At 38.6% G+C, this 18,665-nt stretch overlaps 1 protein-coding gene across 2 annotated transcripts in view; it reads left to right on the forward strand.

Annotated features, from left to right (window-relative positions):
* Positions 1-18,665, forward strand: part of nek7 (NIMA-related kinase 7) — a 67,842-nt gene that overhangs the window by 18,717 nt on the left and 30,460 nt on the right. For both annotated transcript variants that reach the window (XM_078945895.1, XM_023954265.2), the window contains exons 2-5: positions 300-387; positions 9,855-9,995; positions 10,612-10,674; positions 13,936-14,046. In XM_078945895.1, coding sequence (XP_078802021.1) covers positions 328-387; positions 9,855-9,995; positions 10,612-10,674; positions 13,936-14,046 — 375 coding nt within the window. In that variant the 5' untranslated portion in view covers positions 300-327. The remainder of the gene's footprint in view (positions 1-299; positions 388-9,854; positions 9,996-10,611; positions 10,675-13,935; positions 14,047-18,665) is intronic.

Consider the following 18,665-nt stretch of genomic DNA (forward strand, 5'->3'; position numbering starts at 1 on the left):
GAGGAATTATGAAACCAGTTAAATTGTAATTCTCAAGAATTTGTCTTGGCAAAGGGCAAGTCAAATACTCAGGAACACAATCTTGATTTTGTTAAGATTTTGTAGCCCTACCTCTTTGTAACTTAAAACTGAGTGAGACAGTGTCAGGTGTTGTGTGGACTCCAGCGCTGTTGAAACTGAATACTGTGGATGGCTGTGGGAACAATGGTGGTTGGTGTCTTAAAGGGGTTTTAAACAGGTAGATTTAAGGCTTTTATTTTAAGAATTGGTGTCTGACTGTCATTGTTTTTGATCTTTAGGGGTGCACAGGATCAGTCTCCTAACACTATGTCCATGGACATGCAGCCGCAAGGACAGCAAGCAGAAACGCCACCGTTTCAACCCCAGGTAATGTTCACACATACCCACACACACACAAAGACGCAAGCTAAGTGCTGAATAGGTTGAGAAACTTCACAACATTACAAGTTAAATTATTAGTTTTCCTAAGTATTTTGGCTATTTTCCACTTTCTGCTTACTGGTAATGATAACAATATTTCGAATTGCATAAATAATGTTCAGTGTTACCAAGAACATTGTTTACATCAGGCATGCTTATTCCTGGTTCTGGAGATATACCACCCTGCCTGTTTTCCAGCTCTCCCTTGCGTTGCTTGCTGCTGATTACATGGATCAGGTGTGTTCATTGAATCTGAATGTGGAGACTTCTGATTTTCTCATCTGACTTTTGATTGAGCTAACTAGCATGTAGCATAGCTTGCAGATCTGGGAAAAGGTCAGGGTTGTAGCTCTCAAGGACCAGGAATGAGCAGCCCTGGTTTACACACACTGATAGTAGAACTGTACATCAGGAACAACATTTTACATGCAAAATTCTTAGGAAATCCATCAGTTTCTATCCTCATTGTTGATTAAAGGGCCTATACCATGCTATTCTTAAGCCTCTTGTAGTAAGCCACATCAATGCACACAACATTTTACCTTTGGCACACAAAAGAACAATTTTTTTAAAATTAAACATTAGTTATTTTTCTGAGTCCCACATCTGGCCTCGGCAGCATGTCTGCGTCTTGCCCACGAAATAAACAACATTCAAACTTTTGTAAAGATGGATGTGCATATAAAATGAAAGCATTTTTGACAAATACAACTAGCTTCAAAAAGTGGGTTTTATTTTAGCCTGGGGGCGGTGCTGGCAGGACCCAGGTCATTTTCTTGGGTTGGGAGGGGCTGGTGCTCAGAGCGTAGGTTTTTAGAGGAATACTCTGAAAAGCCTGAATGGCTCAAAATAACACTTTGGGGTTTCTTTTTGTGAGGAATGAACATTATAATGCACTGATTTAGCATGATATAGGCCCTTTAAATGGGAAATGGCATATATTTCAGTCAGTCACAGTCAAATTCACACACATTCACACACTGATGGTGGGTCCACTGTTGAACACCGGGGCAAACCTCAGGCAAGGTGGGGTACAGTGTCTTGCCCAAGGACACTTCAGCATATGGGCGGGCAAGGCGGGAATCGAACCTGCATCCAATCAGAGGTCTACCACCCTACCACTGTACCACGGCTGCCCCCAGTCCCACCCCGATCCATCCTCTGATCTATTGTAAATCGTTCCCTAAGCTCCTGATTTACAACATAATGCAAATAATGAATAAAGGGATAATCAGAAATGCCATTTTGAGCTAAAGATTTTTAACATATGTTCTCAGAATAATGCCACAAGTACGGGTTAAAAAAAACAAAAAAGCGTTTTTATCTGAGTGGGTCTTTAAAGTGCCTGAGTTGCATTAATGTACAATCTTTTACAAGACCTACCCTACATGAGAAAAATGACTCGGATTGCCGCTGGAAGGATATGTGGTCATCTTTACAAGGCTAAAGCTGAATAAAAATGTGCACCTTTTCTAAAAGCAATTAAGGCAGAAGTTCTGTGGTTTCAGTTTTTGAAGAATACAAGCCTTTTTGTCAACATTATCATTATCACTTAAGTCAAAATATAGCAACTTGTTCATATTTTAATCCAAAACTATTGTAAATGGTTTATTATTAATGAATCTTGTGTCTGTAAAAATGTTCTTTGGTCTAGTCATTCCACTGACCACCATGCTCTATGTTTAAAGATTAGCTGTAGCAGATAAATGTTGAGTTGTTCTTATTGATCAGAGCTCAGGAGACTAGTGCAGCTTGGTTGCCCTGCATGTCTTTTTTTTTTTTGTTTGATGCAACTCAAGTTTGTCTTGTGCACATGTGGTCATCAGTTTTTAATCCCACCCTCCAACATCAGGGACATTGATTTCTTGACAGAAAGGTTTTGTTGCCTCTGAAACTATTCAGTGGAGTTTAAACAAAGCCAATCACCCACATGCCCTGGAGTAAATGTGGATTCTTTAGGAGAGAGAGAGAGAGAAAAAAGTTCTTCTAAAAATAGGCCAACACTCATTGTTGTTTTTGTGTTTATTCAAGGGCATGGCAAGATTAACACTAGAATTGCCAAGGGGGTTAATTTATTTCCAAGATTTGTAATTGTAAAATTAAGTATAATTGGGCTGCATGGAGAAGAAAGTCAGAAAAAAGCTCTAATAATTAATTTGACTTGGGCAAACACCTCCACACATGCCCACAAATATGCACAAAAGTAGACTTTTTACAGAGCTCCCCATAGCTGATGTTATTGTTGAGGCTTAATGATTTCTCTTCCGGATTTTCAATCTATTTCTAGCAGTTTACATCAGTGTTAATTTCAGGCTTGTTTTTTTTCCTTTTTACTTGGGGTACAGGAAACACAATGAACTTTCTAGATTGCATCATGTTTTTCCCACCTCATACTGAGCCTGTTTAAACTGAAATCACATTTAATGGGGAGACTTGGAGAGGGAGTAAGTTGGAAAATGTAGATAACTTTACAAGTGGCATCCAGGTGGTTGCCTTTCAACAAGTCCTTTTTCTTTTTCACAAATTCTGCTTGGCAAACAAAAAAATCTTTTCTTACTGACGAAATCAGAATTGTATATAGGATGAAGGGTTCTCCATATCCTTTAAGAAAAAAAATTATGTTTGTCCAAAGAACGTGAGTACTGATTAGATGAAATTGGTTGATATGATACACGTTAGAATTAATGGCCGATGAAGTGTGCATTATCACTTTTTTTTTTTTTTTTTTGTTAATGGCCTTCAAAGTGTGCATTATCACTTTTTAACGCACGCCGTGGAAGCCCGACGTTTCGGACGTTGCTTCTGTGAAGTGCGTTAAAAAGTGATACTGCACACTTTGAAGGCCATTAACACGCTTATATCATGTTACCATACCACGTACAAAAGAAATAAATATTTGCTAGATTTTAGTCCTTAATTTCCCCCGATTTGGATTCATGAAAAGCGGACTATTTGTCACGTGGTGCGGCGCGTTGTCACGGTAACATGACAAGGCGCCGCACCACCGCTGCAGTCAAGATTTGGCGATATATATATGCCGATTGTCCCAATGGGTTAAATAAAGCATCAGTTCAGAGAGAAATGTCACCTCTTACTGCTTGTTTTTGTCCAGATGATGAAGCTAAAGTTTGTTTTAGAGAAGCCAGCGCAGTAATGTAGAACATTAATGCTATGTGACCGGAACTACTTTTTTAGGCGTGGTACATCACTGTGGATTATCACTTTTAATGCACACCCAACAGCCAATTAGAATCGAATATTCACCCAGACCATGGTATAAATGTTTAATCTCATATTTGCTAGCGTTTGAGAGAAGAGCACCTTCTAAGATCAAATCTTAAACATCATCACAATGATGTGAAATTTATGCCACTACATTGCAAACAAAACCTTCTAAGTAGCAAATGAAAATATTAAACATTTGCTTTCAAAAACGTTTTTGAGTTTGCAACACAAATGTTGAGTTTCAGTTTAGCGTGACACATCTGCCATCACACTGCCTGCATATGCTGTGTCACGCTAAACTGAAACGTATGAACACAAATCAAAGATGGAGAGAAAGCGAGATGAGACACAACGCGTGTGAATTTTTTTTTGTTGCAAACGCAAAAATATTTTTTGAGAGCAAACAAAAGTGTTTAATTTATAAAAATAGTTTTGGAAATCAAATATTTAATATTTTTATCTGCTACTTAGAAAGTTTTGTTTGCAATGTGGTGACATAAATATCACTTCAGACGTCTGCCAACACACAGAATTGTCGTGAAGCATTGACACAAGGCAGTCTGCTTGTGGAATCAAATGCGAGGAGAAGCCTGAAAAGCACCTTTGGGCTAATTCCTGCTAGTTTGAGTGCCTGGCTCACCGGATTAATATTGTGTGGTCTTGCTTGGCACCATACGGCTTCTACACCCCCACCACTCAGTCTTGTACCTCTGGCTTGTCTTCTTCATGGAATTGGCAGATTTTAAACACTACTCATGTATGGAAAAAATACATCCTCCTTTGGAGCTTCAACTTGAAGAAAATATTTCTTCTTACTGTTAGGTGGTCACCCAGAAATTAAACTAACAATTCCTAACACCTAATGTGTGACAGATACAGACCGCTAAAAAAACTAACTGGATAACCTTCACAGATTTATTTAAATTTTTCAATAAGCTTGACAAAGATTGTACAGCTGCTGGTCATAACAATGAGTTATAATGGCGATAACACTTCATTACAACGAAGTTAAGACATGACAGATGTTTATTTTTAATCAGTAAACAGGCTAGACAATTCATGTTTGACATCAATGTTTTAAAAGCCTTGGATCTTGAAATGACCAGAATATTTTGTACCATCTTGCCAGTAACTCCCTTTCACCAACAACGTTACAGTATTAACTTTGAATTTCTGGTTCACTTTGTTAACTTCTGTGCAAATTTTATTTTAGTCCCATACCTACATTCCAAGATTCACTGCTAATATCACAAGTACATTTATGTAACAACAACAAAAAATTAAAACTTAGTCTGTAGCTTAAAATAATGAATACCAGGATTTCACAGTATTTTTCCCATCTTAAGCAATAACAAGTTTTTAGAACAGTGGTTTACTTTTTTATAGTGAGATTTTTTAAAAACCAGAAATAAACATCTTTTGGTCTGCAGTGTGCTTTGGTTTTATATTATCTTCCCTTTTAGCATATTTTTCTTGGCATTTCTTTGACATTTAGTAGTATTTCTTTTTATAGCCTTCAGGCTGTTTTCACATTAGGATAGTCCTGTGGACTGAGTTCAAATGGATCGAGAACACTTATATTTCAAACCTTCATCTGGTTTGGTTTGCTTTCTCAGAAGGGGAACCTATGGCAGAAATGGACCAAACTGCTTGAAATAATCGTGCAGTTCCAAACATTTCTTACTTTTGGGTGATATTGGATGAACAAGACAAGTTAAAAAGAACAGTGGCTATTCTCTCTTATATGCTTATTTCATTGTACTATTAAGTGCTTGTACATCCTTACCATACCACAGACATTTGGTTAGACATTTGATAGCTTAGTTTTTTTACTTCCTGTACTTTAATCTCACACTTTGGTTTTCCCCGAAGTGAAATAAAGACCCTCCCTCTCAGGGGGACCAAGGTTGCCACGTTGGTTCAGAGTTCAGGTGATCATTTACACTTGCTAAGAAGAATTGACTTTTGTAGCCAAAGAGCCCCGCTCCAAAACCTTACTTTGACCCTAAGATTCTTAGTGTCTTTGAATTGCAGTTATTGAGAAAATGCTTTTCTTAAGGTGAGCCTTTTGACCTAAACATGCTGGCTAACTGTTGATTGTTCATTCTTGTATTGAGCCTCATTCACATGGCTGTGCCCTGAGTTTCCTCCTTTCAAACTTTACATGTTTCTTGTTCCTTCCATACCAGACAGCATCTCTCTACAGCCTGTGGCCTTTGTATGGCAGCCATTGGCACTACTGGGCTGTCACATCACACCTTCTTCCCTCTGTTTTTGTCCCTCACCACCCCCACCATATCTCCTTCTCCCTGTCTTCAGCTTCTCTTATTCAAGTCTCCATGTGTCTTGTCAGTTGTGTTTGGCAATGGTGTCATTACTGGGCAGACCATATCACACTTCCTCCCATGAGTTGTCTGTCTGCTCCCTCTCTCTTTCCCTCCACTTTTCTCCCTCTCTTTTTATCCCCCTTGTGACTTGCCCATGGCGGTTCTGTGTCACCTTTATATCCAAGATATACTGTCCTTCACAAATGTTACCCACAATGCATTGCTCAACAGCCACTTAATCTTCATCCTCCGCCACTTGTCACCATCTCAGACCAAAAAGATGTGAACAGAGTAAGTCCACCACATTGGAACAGGACAGAAAAGTAAAAAAAAAAAAAAGTTTTAAAAAGCCTGTACAAAGAGGAGCTTCATTTGACAGACACAGTTCTTAACTGAATATAGTATTTGTGTTAACTTGTTTTGTTGGCATCAACCTAAACTTAGCAAGGTGCAGTATCAGACACATAGCAGCACAGACAGTAACATCACAAATTTAAACTCAGACCTACATGTTACCGGCACAGGAATTTACTGCAACACACACATGAACAAGTCACTATACAGACTGGAAGAAACACAGCACAGCAAAATTACCACTTAAAGCAGGACTGGTATTGGACTGTGGATTGATAAAGTAGTTTTGAACAGATATTACATGTACACAAATAATGCTTCTTTCAAATGGTACTTTTACAGACAAATCATTTTCTCAGTTTTGTCTGTTTTACACATGGAGTATTCTTTAACCAAATGAAACATTTGGTAAAAACACTAGTAGAAGGTTTATGATATCTGTTTCTATTATCGATTAACAGGCTGCACAACTTTTGACAACATAGATAGCAAAAATAAATTCTTGGAAAGGCCGTTTTGTACCCTCCTTTTTTGCACCTTTACCCAAATTCTCGTGCATTACTGCATTCAGGGTCACTCTTCTTGGTCTTCTTTTTATATGTTGTTGGTTTCAAGTGTTTACATTTTTTCTCCTGAAGTCTGACTTTCTGTTGAGACATTTTGATTGTGTGACACCAATGTGCAGCAGATAAGATGGCCTGTCAGTCAGCTTTGGCCTAGCTGCCCTTTGAAGGCCAAGCCAGAGGGCGAAAAGGTGCCGCAAATGGCCTGTGAAGTTTACATACACTGCCCACTGCTAAACAGATTAGCTCTAATGAAGTGTCTAATGTCGGGGCCGCTGGCTGACATAATCCTGCCTGGCAGCCCGGCCCCTTGGCTGCCAGAAAAGCCACCCTCCCTCAAGCCCTCTATTCCGCCCTCGCATGGCCTCTGCTGCTACCTAGGGCGACTCCACACAGGGAGGTGCCCACTGTTAATCATGCTGGACAGTGTGCGATCTGACATGCAAATGTAGGTCATTGCATATGTAAATGTGTGATTACGAAGCTGGCATGCCAAGACACATTAGCGAGAGTGTGCTCTCAGCAGGCGGTTGTCAAAGCGCTTTAGAGGCTCATGCTAACATTTGTCAAGCTACCACACAGTGAATGAAAGCAATGCCCCCTTGTACTCTCTCTCAATCTTGCTTTTTGTAATTTTTAATCTTTGAATCACACTGCCAACCCTTCAAAAATACCTCCTTTGTATCACGGAAACTTACTTTATAGTAGTGCAGATGGAGCATGGCCTTTATCATTCATTCTCATAGATTATTCCTTTCCTTGTCTTCCAAAAAGCGCAGTTCAACTTAAGTTTTAACTTTAGGTGAACTGCATGTGGATATTGTTTCAGTTGTTTGTGTTGACTATTAGGCAGACATTAGAGTTGTTTGTAGATCTGACAGTGTTGCTGCTAAACCGTTCTGGCGGTCATTGATTCTCAGACAACTTGGAAAAATGATTGTCATGTTGAAAAATGCACACCTCAGTGGTGTTAATTGGACAGGGCATCTGATTGGTTAACACCTCTCCCTTTGGCTGTCAATGTCTAAGAACAAGAAACTGCTGAAATAGATGCCTAAGCATTTTAGATTAAAAGGTAAAAAAAAAAGCTATAGTGTATTATTTCTACTTCAACATTATTTAAAATAACAACTGGTAATTTATCTGTTGAACTAATAATTTTGTCCTTTTATCATGATGATCAAATGCTCTGTTATAGCGTCTCACATTTCAAAAATACAAGCTTCTTCAGTTAGACATTTTTTAAAAATCGTGTGATCCTGTGGTTAAATATTAACTTAAAGATATTAAAATTATTTAATTTTTAAAGGATGACTATAAACTATTTCCTGGTCCAAAATAAATTACGGTAACTTTGAATCATGTTACTACAAATGTTCTTGTAATTGCATATCTCAATTGTAAGGCAGTTAAAATAGTTCTTATTTCTGAATCTCTCCCATTCTGTATTTATGGAAGCCTTTTTAAAATGGGAGGGAAGTTACTTAATGTGGTGACATTCTTTTTGCATATTTTATTGCTTATGAAATTAGTTCTTGCCCTTCATCCTCCTTACCTCTGTTCTAAGTCTCCTGCCCCAGAGCTGCTCCCACGGTCACCCTGGCAGAAGTGCTAGTGACATGTGGCATTCTGATATCTGTCACCTTCTGTTTGCTTCTGCTGATGCCTTTTATATGCTAACCAAAAGGCTGGAAAGGTCACACACTTTTCTCTCCTGATTTCACACATTATATCCAAGGAGCCCTTTTTCTTTTTTGGACTGTTTTTGTTTTTTAATGGTGCAAGCTGAAAGTCTTTTTAGCACATTGATTCATGTGGTGAAGCAGAGCGAAGGAGTCCTTAAGTCATCGGCCCAATGCCAGAGCGTAAGTGAGATTAGTTGGCAAGAACAGAAAATGGAGTGTTGGGCTGGTACATTTCTAAAAACTCAGATTTAAAAGGACAATATGAAATCATTTGTATACATGCAATATTTTTAGAGCAGTCTGCCAAATTATTATTTTTTATCCTACTACTTACTAGCAGCAATCAATCAACAAATCATACATTTGTTGATTGATTGATACCTTTGTCACGCAAAAAAGTAACACAAAGAGCTTTGTATTTAATTGTACAAAGAAAATGAAACAAATTAATCAAACATAAGTGGAAGCACAAATAAAAAATCAACCAAGCTGAATGCCCTGCTTCCTGATTCAGGGGGCGCTCCCAACCCTGGCAGAGCACCCAGAATGACCCTGTAAGAATATAATAGAATATAACTATCCTAAACCAGTAAGCTACAATTGATCATAATCATTTATTAAATTTAGGAGTTATAGTATACACTATACACATTCAAAAGTAATTATAAAAACTCATTTTAAAATTATTTTAAAACTTTTTTAAATGGGTGGTTCTTTAAATTCATGTCCTCCAGCCGGCTCCTCTGCTACTTTGAGGCATAAAACTGAAAGTATCATGAATGGTTGTTTTCTGCTGAAACAGTTGAAAACCTCTGGACACATATTTTAATTGAAGGTTTGCAAAAGAAGAAGCTTGAGGCGTTTAAAAGCTAATCAAAGCAACGTAAAACCGAACCTGAGCAGATGAGAAGCCAATGGTGTCATCTTAACACTGTTGCCGTCTGAACTTAGTGCGACATATGCAGCATGTTTGTGAGCTGTGAGCTGGAGATTGTTTAGAACGGGAAGGACCGTATGGTTATAAAGTATTTTTGTCCAAAAAGTCCAGAAAGTAGGAAGTTTTCACAATCAAATCTTCTGATATTATATATTAAATATCTAGCGTAATATTAGAAACATGCCTTCGTATTTGGTAAAAAGAAAATAAACTCCTATCATCTTCTTTCGTCTCAAATTGCGGAAAGTGGGAAAGTGCCATGGAAGCTATTTTTGTTTGTGTACATGGATTGTGTGAACGGGATGTAATTTGTTTTCCTCAGAAACCACTTCAACTGGACATGGACTACAGCTCATTGGCAAACTTCCAGATTGAGAAGAAGATTGGCAAAGGACAGTTTAGCGAGGTGTACCGAGCTCGGTACATACTAGACAACACACCAGTGGCCCTGAAGAAAATCCAGGTAAGGCTTGAAAATATCATTTCCAGATGCAGGTTGTGATATAAGTAATATCAGATGCATACTTGATATGTGGGCACTATGCATTATCCCAGTCTGTCAAAAAAAAAAAAAAAAAGCTTAAAAAATATGTTTGATCATTTGTAAAAAAAAAAAAAAATTAAAAAAAGATAAATCACAGTTTCTCATCAATGTTTAATGTGGAGTTCTTACTTAAATTCAAGTAGTATAATTTTATCTTTTAGCTTTTATTACTGCTACTACTACCACTAATCTCACTGTTTGATATACAACATGTAGATACCATAAAGTACTTTTAGTTGCATACAAATTGTGTTACCTCACAAGTAGGATTGTTACTCTGATTTAACATTTTTACAAATGGCCGCTGCCCAGATTGACTTGACAGAGAGTTGAGTGAATGCTCCTCTGATATAAAACACCTGTAGTCACTGTATGCCACCTTCTAGAAAGCAGAAATCCGTGTTCGTTTTTTTCTGTTTTATTTTTTTATTTCCTTCTAGCATTTGTACATTTCTCCGTCTTACAATTTTTTGAATTTGTCAATACACCCTTCTCTGTCCTCCCTCTCTCACTTCCCCTTTTGATCTCTTGATAGATATTCAACTTGATGGATGCCAAAGCTCGGCAAGATTGCATCAAAGAGATAGATCTCCTTAAGGTAAAGAACCAGAGAAAAGTGAGACGGCGGCATGCGCACCGCTGTGTTCTCTTAAGGTGCCTCAGCTGAGACCCACCATCACAGGAGAACAATTGATCTGTGCCAGACGGCATGGATTTGTGTGTTGTGCGTGCGTGAATTTCCTTCGATGGTTACGGATACAGCGGGATGTTTGAGCACGTGTGCTCACACATCAAAATGTGTGAAAATATGCATGTGTGGCAATCCATGTGTGTTACTTTCTCATTGTCTCTCTTGGGTATATGTGTTTGTGCATCGATGTGTGCATGAATACAGTAGTGTTACATCCCTCCAGGCCCCCATTGGCTCATTTTTAAATCCCATAAGTATTTTTGGTTTATTTATTTATTTAGATCATTAGGAAAAGCTTAGAGCCAGACAACCACCAACAAGATATTTTTAGAAGGTTCTCTAATGTGTCTCCCCTATTTATCATTGCTTTGATTACTATTTTTTGGCGATATGGTTTTATTTATTAAAACTACCTTTACATACTTTGCAAATGTAATTTTGACATTCTCTAAAAGGTCTTACATGTGTGAGAGCTGTGAGTTTGTCAGTTGTTGGTGCTCATCTTTGTTATTACTTTATTTGCATTGTTTTCACTTGCATTCAGGGAATGCTAAAACATTATGGATCAAATAGGAAAAATAGCAAAAAGAATGCCTCATAAAATATCTTTGTTTTGTGTTACCGATCAAGGACCCAAGATCTTAAGATTCATATTAAGCTGTCATTTGTGAAGCACATCATTGATGTGACAGCATGAGACAACAGTTTCTGACCCCAAAACAAGTCTGAGAGTAGGGTTAAGTATCACATTATGTCAGTTGATGACTTTTCTGCTAATTTATACACACATTTTTTGAACTTAAGTAGTTGATCCTCTTTACACACCCTTGTTGTTCACATTTCCCCCCTTGTTGTTCCTGTCACCTCTGTTTACGGCTTGTTTGGTGAGGTATTATGTTTTATGTGCAGATCTCCCTTGTGTCTTCCCTCTTGTCTGATTTCCTGCACTCATTGCTCTTGATTCCCACATTTATATCCTGCAGTCCGATTGCTTGTGAACGTGGAATTTCTGTGCTTCCTACCCAGCCAGATGATAAAGGAGCTGAATGTGAGGGAGACGGTCCTTCTGTCTTATCCTCCACTAGACAGGCCAACAGGAGACAAAGCAAAATCAGAATAATGAGAAGCGCTGGCATGGGCCAACTGGAATGACACACATAGTCACCGATGATCATGCACACACTTTCGCACACGGACTCTTTTGCGGTCTTTCAAAAGTATGCCTATTTATTTATTTGTTTGTCTGTCTGTCTGGATCTCTCCCTGCTCATTCATCTGCATTTTATCGCCTTGGCATGATGATTTTAACTTAGAACTCGCTTTCTTTCTTTTTTTTTTACTCTCATTGATAGGGGTATTGCTTGCAGAAATGTCAGCTTTCTTCCAGTTACTTAAAAAAAATCCACAACAGTTATTTCTCTAGTTTGTGGTCATTATCAACTTTGGCATGTTTTATGACAAATGATCTGCTCTAATCAGTAGTAGAAAGCTGTAATGATATCCATTTGCTTTTCAGTCTGTTGTGTATTATGTGTATATGGAAAAATGTGGCACATGTGCGGCATGCGTGCATGGATTCGACTTCTTATTAGTGGCCTAAAATAAAATGAGAGCACTGGCATTATTTAGATTCATCTAATCTAATATAATTAACCCACAAGAAATTTGGAATCTGAACTAGAAATTCTTTAAAAATGAAACTTTGCAGTTATTATTTTATACTAACTCAGAAAAAAAGGATTTTATTCATTGTTGCATGTGCAGCTGCTTTTTTTTTTCCTACTGCAACACATTTCTGTGCCTGATGAAGCTATAACCGTTTACTTTTGTGCTTATTTTGTGCTATCAGATAGCATTACTCCGTATCTCTGTGTTCTTTGAAACACATCACCAGCTCAACAAATGTATCATAGTCTTGCATGATTAAGTAATTACACACACTGTTGGGGCTCAGCCAGCATGTGTAATTACATAATCATGCAAGACTGTATGGGATATTTCCCAGTGAATGATTGTTGTTTTCCATCTATCATTTACATAAACATCTGCATGTTCAACATATTTCTCCGGTCCTCTGTATCTTTCGCCTGAGGTCCAAGTTGTGGAAGAGGCGTGAGTTGTGGCAGGCGGAGGGGGGGGCTTGTCATCACTCCTCGGCTATGCTACCGTGTGGAGCTGTGCTGAACTGCCAGTCTGAGCCAAAAATACATCTGGCAGGAAAGGACAAGGGAGGGAGAAGGAAAGATGGAGACATTAGGAAGGGACAGGGAGGACGAATGGGGAGGAAGATTGCGGATAGATTCAGAGATGGAGTTGCGAGTGTAGTGTAGCGTAGTGTACTCTACTGTGCTCTCCTTTCCCCTCTTCTCGGCATCATCCAGAGCATGAACATTTCTTTAATCACAGCAGAGAAGGCATAGCAGAGCCGAGCGGAGGAAGCGTGTCACAGCGCTCCTTCTGCTCACATCACAGCTTCAACTCTCCACACATCACCATCTCTGCACCCCCACCATCATCGCCACCTTTTTCTAACTCAGCTGACTTTTCTGCTTTTGTTCCCCTTTCCTACATTTTCACCCTGCCCTGGCTCAGCTCCTTTTCTTTGTCTGTGTCACTGTCATTTGTTTCTTTCTTTCCCTTCATTGTCCCCACTTCTCTCACTGCTCTGTATTTCTCTCTGGATGGAAAGAAACTTTAGGTTTACTACAGGGAATTTTGTTTCTGCCTTATTGACCAACCAGCAGGAAGGAATCTCAGCTAGAGATGAGTCTGGAATGCTTGTTTTTCTGACTGCCAACCATGTCAGCCTGTCAGGCGCTTGTGTGTGTGCGCACGTGTGTGTCTTATACAAGGCCGGTTGTCATCATAGACAGGGTTTTGTTGTGACATATCACCCAGCTTTGTCACACATGAGGACAAAATTGTCTCATTAGGTCTACACATACAAATATGTATTGCATGTGTGGTTTCAACCTCTTCATATTAATTGGTGATTTAAATATAAATGGCTTAAAAATGTTATATTACATTTTTTTATTTAAAAATGCTTTAAAGCTTGCCAGAAGCACAGACCTGTTAAAACTGGTGCCCAGAATTTGACAAGTGTAACCAAAATTCGTTTTGTTTGTTTTATCCATTTCTCTGTGTCACTTTTTTCCCATCCAACAGCAACTGAACCACCCTAATGTGATTAAGTATCACGCATCCTTCATCGAGGACAATGAACTGAACATAGTCCTGGAGTTGGCGGATGCTGGGGACCTCTCTCGAATGATTAATGTAAGGCATTCTACACAACTGCATTGCTTTGGCTCACATTTTTGCATTAAGAACAGGCGATAGATGCAGAAGTACTCAGAACAGGCAACAGAACCCTCAAAGCATGCAGAAAAGAAAAGTTATTCCATTATGCAAACTCAAATCTATAACACTTTTGTCTTAATGCATTGGTTTTAGATTTTTTTCCCTAATTACTCTGCTTTTATTTTAAAAAGTGTTTGGAAATAAAACATTTTTCAAATTAAGAGACTGCAGACATACCAGTTATGAGTTGAACCAACGGAAAGTCATTTTGGAAAGTGTCTGCTTTGATGGATTGCCAGTTTTATACGCAAAAGCTGAAACAGATTTTTTTTTAAATTAAATTCTGCATTTAATACATGAATTAGTTTGACAAAAACACAAAGTGAAGCAGAATGCTAAATAAAATGCATCAGCTCAATGAAGGTTGGTGTCCCAGGTTTTAAAGACAGGTTCTTTCTTTGTTTTAATTTGCAACATCTAAAAATAGTAATCGGTTTTGTAAAATTTTGACTTTAAATGAACAACTATTTGATGACAGATATTTATTCATATCAATACAGTATTCTCGTAGCTTCATGTTTGCAGGCAGGGAAGATGCTTTGTTATAGTTTGCGGTCCGGAAAAGGGTTCGGACCGCAGTCCATTCGGCTGCAAAAGCACTTAATAATAATCAGAACAATAAAAGCACGTTCAGAAGATAATCTTGCTATCTTTGTTTACAACGGACCGCATAATATCTTATTCTATGGTAATATCGTAATTTGTCCAGACCAATCACTTTGATTCCTCATCGGACCAACGGACAGCCAATCACATGACGCTACGTCAGCACTAGTCGAAGGACCCCGAACGGTTGTTGCAGGCCGAATGATTATGGTACCTACACCAGCATGAGCTTCATCTCCGCCCCGATTCCTCAGAAATTTGCTCTGCACCTTCTTCGGACACAAAATCTCATACAAGTGTCTTGAGTTGTCTGAGCTTTTGTGGTGAACCACAAGAGTCATGTGACTGAAAAAAATCTGCGAATATATGAAACATGAAACCGTAAATATTGAAACGCGAATATGCGGGGGAAGGCTGTAGTTACTTCTTTAGATGAAATAGAATTACACTCTGCATAGCAAAGGAAATCCAAGAATAATAGGGGATTAAAAGGGGTAAGGTCAAGATCACATTGTTCGTCAAGTCCTTTTGGTTTATTTATAGATAATTTCTAAACAACTAAACAATAATTCTTATTGCCCTGTTAATTCATTTGTAATTGGTGCATTTCCAGTCCAAGTAAAGCGCACATGTTCTGATCTCCTAAATTGTTTTGTATTCGTCAACACCTATTGTGCTGCATGAATGTGAAGGTGATGTAGGAATCCCCTGAAAAGTTTTCCATTTTAAAATAAAAAGGTTATCTGTCCAGGATTGAATTGCAGCTGCTGAACAACTGTTTGAATAGAAGACATAAATTGCTGACAAGACGCTTTGTAACTGAAGTCGTGTCTGTGGGAGGCATGTGGTTTCTGTTCTTTACAGGATTTTGACTCCTTGGTCAGTGAGTCATTCTGATTCATCCATTCCGAACTCAAAGTAAAACCACCTAATATAAGGCCTCATGCACTTTTCTTTGATCCCAGTATTGTGTTGGCATCTGCCAAACTATAAAAACAAGCCTTGGTTGATACCAGAAAGCCACTAATGCTCACACATTCTACTTGTTTTTTGTGAAGTAGTACTGTAAATTATATTAAAAACAAGTAGTGCAGAAGTAAATGAAATTAAACAAAGTCTAATGTATTGGATTGTTAATTAGATTATCTGTAACCTTTGTGCTATCCTAGGCACTTTAACGTTGGGAGTTGGGTCATCTAGACCCACTAGACAGTGCTCTGAACCTTTTCTCTTCAATGATTTGTGATCTTCACTGGTGTCCATGGATTTCATGAAATCTTTCCACCTTTTTCATGGTAGGGAGAACACGTCAAAGCAAGGGTGGGGTCATCTAAGATAGCACAAGGGTTAACTGTCCAGTTGATGATTACAAAGAGGTTTTCTTAAAACTTGTGCAAAAGGCAATGTACTTGATCGGTCAACAGTGATAGTAATTTCATTATTATAATTAGTTTTGTCTTTGCTTCACACTTAGATTCAACAGTCTGCTGTGCCGAAACCGCCAGTCATTATAAAAATCTGACAGTGTTTCAAATTAGGGATGTGCATGTGAAATGCCTGGTCTTTCCCCATGCATAAGTGATGCTTCAGCATTGTATCCGTGCAGCTCGACAAGCTGTTTGCAGTCATACTCAGCAGCTCCACATCTGCACAGTTCAACACAGCAAATTAAGATAGGCGAAGATTAGTGGTACACGAGAGCGAACATGACAGGCTTGGCGCACACATGCACACGCTCATACACACATGCACACGCACAATTAAGCATACATATAAGGTACTTTGTAAGCAGGAAAGGTGCAGATGCGGCCAAAGAAACGCATTTCCTCAAATGTTCTCAGTTACTTTTTACAAAGATGTTACATGGCAGCTGAGGAGATTTGAAAACAAAGCAGCGTGTCGCTGTTACCTCGGTTTGGCGACTGAGAATGCTGTGAGCATCCAGGCTCTGTCGTATCACTATGTCTGCTGGGAACATGCAATCACACATACATTCATCTGCAGTGCACCATTTGTCTCCTGCACTGCTTTGCATATGTTTTTTCAGTGTAACAGTAGTAGGCCAGGGCCCAGACAGTCTCAGTCTATAGTAATAAAAGCATTTTTTGGTTTTTGTGCCACATGTAGCATCACCACCACCACCAACTACCCACACAACCCTTTAATTATTTTAATTTTTTTCCCCCCATAATGTATCCTCCTTTCTTTCTTTTCCACTTCTCTTTTCACTCACTCTGACCATCCCAGGATTCTAGCAAAAGCAAATGGTTCTTGATTTGCATGCACTTACAGAATATTGCATGTGCCGTGTTTGCTGTTAAAGGCATAAAAAAGAGGGTGTTGGTGGGTGTCTATGTGCTCCCCCATTGACATCAAACGGCCCTCTGATATGGAAATAGGAGGACAGGGAAAGAATGGCTCCTCACTGAGGCTTTGTTTGGATGTAGGCCAAAGTCTATCCCATCCTTTCTTCATCTCTCCATCTATTCCTATCCCTCTCTTTTCTCCCACACCTTTCTTCTTCCCTTTATGTGTCTTTCACTGTCACCTCAGCACTAATCTTTACTATTTTTTATGTTGTGTAACTGTTCTGTCATCTTTCTTTTTCATTCTTTCACATGTTAACTAAAAATAAAATTTTCTCTTGTCTAGTTGTATCCTAACCTGAGATAAACCTCAGATTTCACAGAGGGAAAATAATTAGCAAAATAACATTTTTTCCAATACATGTTTTTTAAAAGGGTAACTTTGAGTGTAGATTGTGTTTCCTCTCTTTAAATTGAGACATTCTACATTAGCCACTTTTGCAAAAAATCAAGACATAAATAAAAAGTATTGTTTAGGGCTGGGCGTCACCACCAACATACTGAGTTGATAGAAATTTACCTTTGGAGATGTCTAATTGGATATTCATTTAATACAGTTTAGTGTACCGGTACTTACATTCACACTCAACTCACCTTTTTGAACCAAGGGCCCACAGAACATGTTATCATGTGGTCAAAAAGAAGATTCCGAGCAATGATGAAGCCAAAACATTGAATTTTACAAACCCCTCCTGCATGATAACCAAATGTCTTTGGATGGAGAGAGATCCTTCATGATGATAACATGATTAGAGGGACAATCTCAGGTTCAAGTTGTGCATCAAAGGAAAGTGCCTGATGCCTTAAAAAAGTAAAATTGTGACAATTAGTCTTTGCTGTTTCTTTTTTGTCTGTTTCTATGTTTACTTACTTGTATATTCCTCTAAAATTCAGCACATTTGCCCCTTTTTTTTCCCTTGCAAAAGGCCTAGCTAAATGGGTAAATCTTAATTCTCGAGCAGAACTTTTATCCAAGTTGGCTTTAGTCCAGGCACTTCTTTCCGGGAACTAAAACCTCAAGAGCAGCCCATAAAATTGTTATTATGGCAATACTTAATACTGTTTCATAGTCTGCGCTGCTGTTGCCCTGCTGCTTGAAGCCCAAGCTCCAGTCATTTGTTGCTGGTTTAAGTCACTGCGGATCCATGAAACTCTGTCATTGCAATGGTTTCTTTGTGGAGCAGAGCCACTATCCTGATTATGGGGAAAAGTCAGTTGGTACTCCATTTAGATATTATTTGAGCTTTAAGAACAAGTGGAAGCACAAAACCACTGTAACTGAAGTCCTGTATGCCAGATGGGGGAGGTTTGCAAGGTACCACAAATTTCTTTTCCCTGTTCCTAAGAACACATGTGCTTTCCATTGTAGGCTGTAGAGAAAATAGGTCTCAGCTTGGTTAAGCAAGGGACAAATGAGAAGTTGTTCTGGGTTGCATTAGGACTGAAGTCAAACAATATAGGCAAGGTTACCACTTCAACCTATATGCATATATATATTATTTTTACCCTTTTATAATGTGCCCCTCAATGTGCTATCTACCATTTATTAAAAAAAAAAGTTTC

The sequence above is a fragment of the Oryzias latipes genome, chromosome 4 (assembly GCF_053564925.1).
Source record: "Oryzias latipes strain Hd-rR chromosome 4, Olatipes_Hd-rR_3.1".
NCBI classification, from domain to species: Eukaryota; Metazoa; Chordata; class Actinopteri; order Beloniformes; family Adrianichthyidae; genus Oryzias; species Oryzias latipes.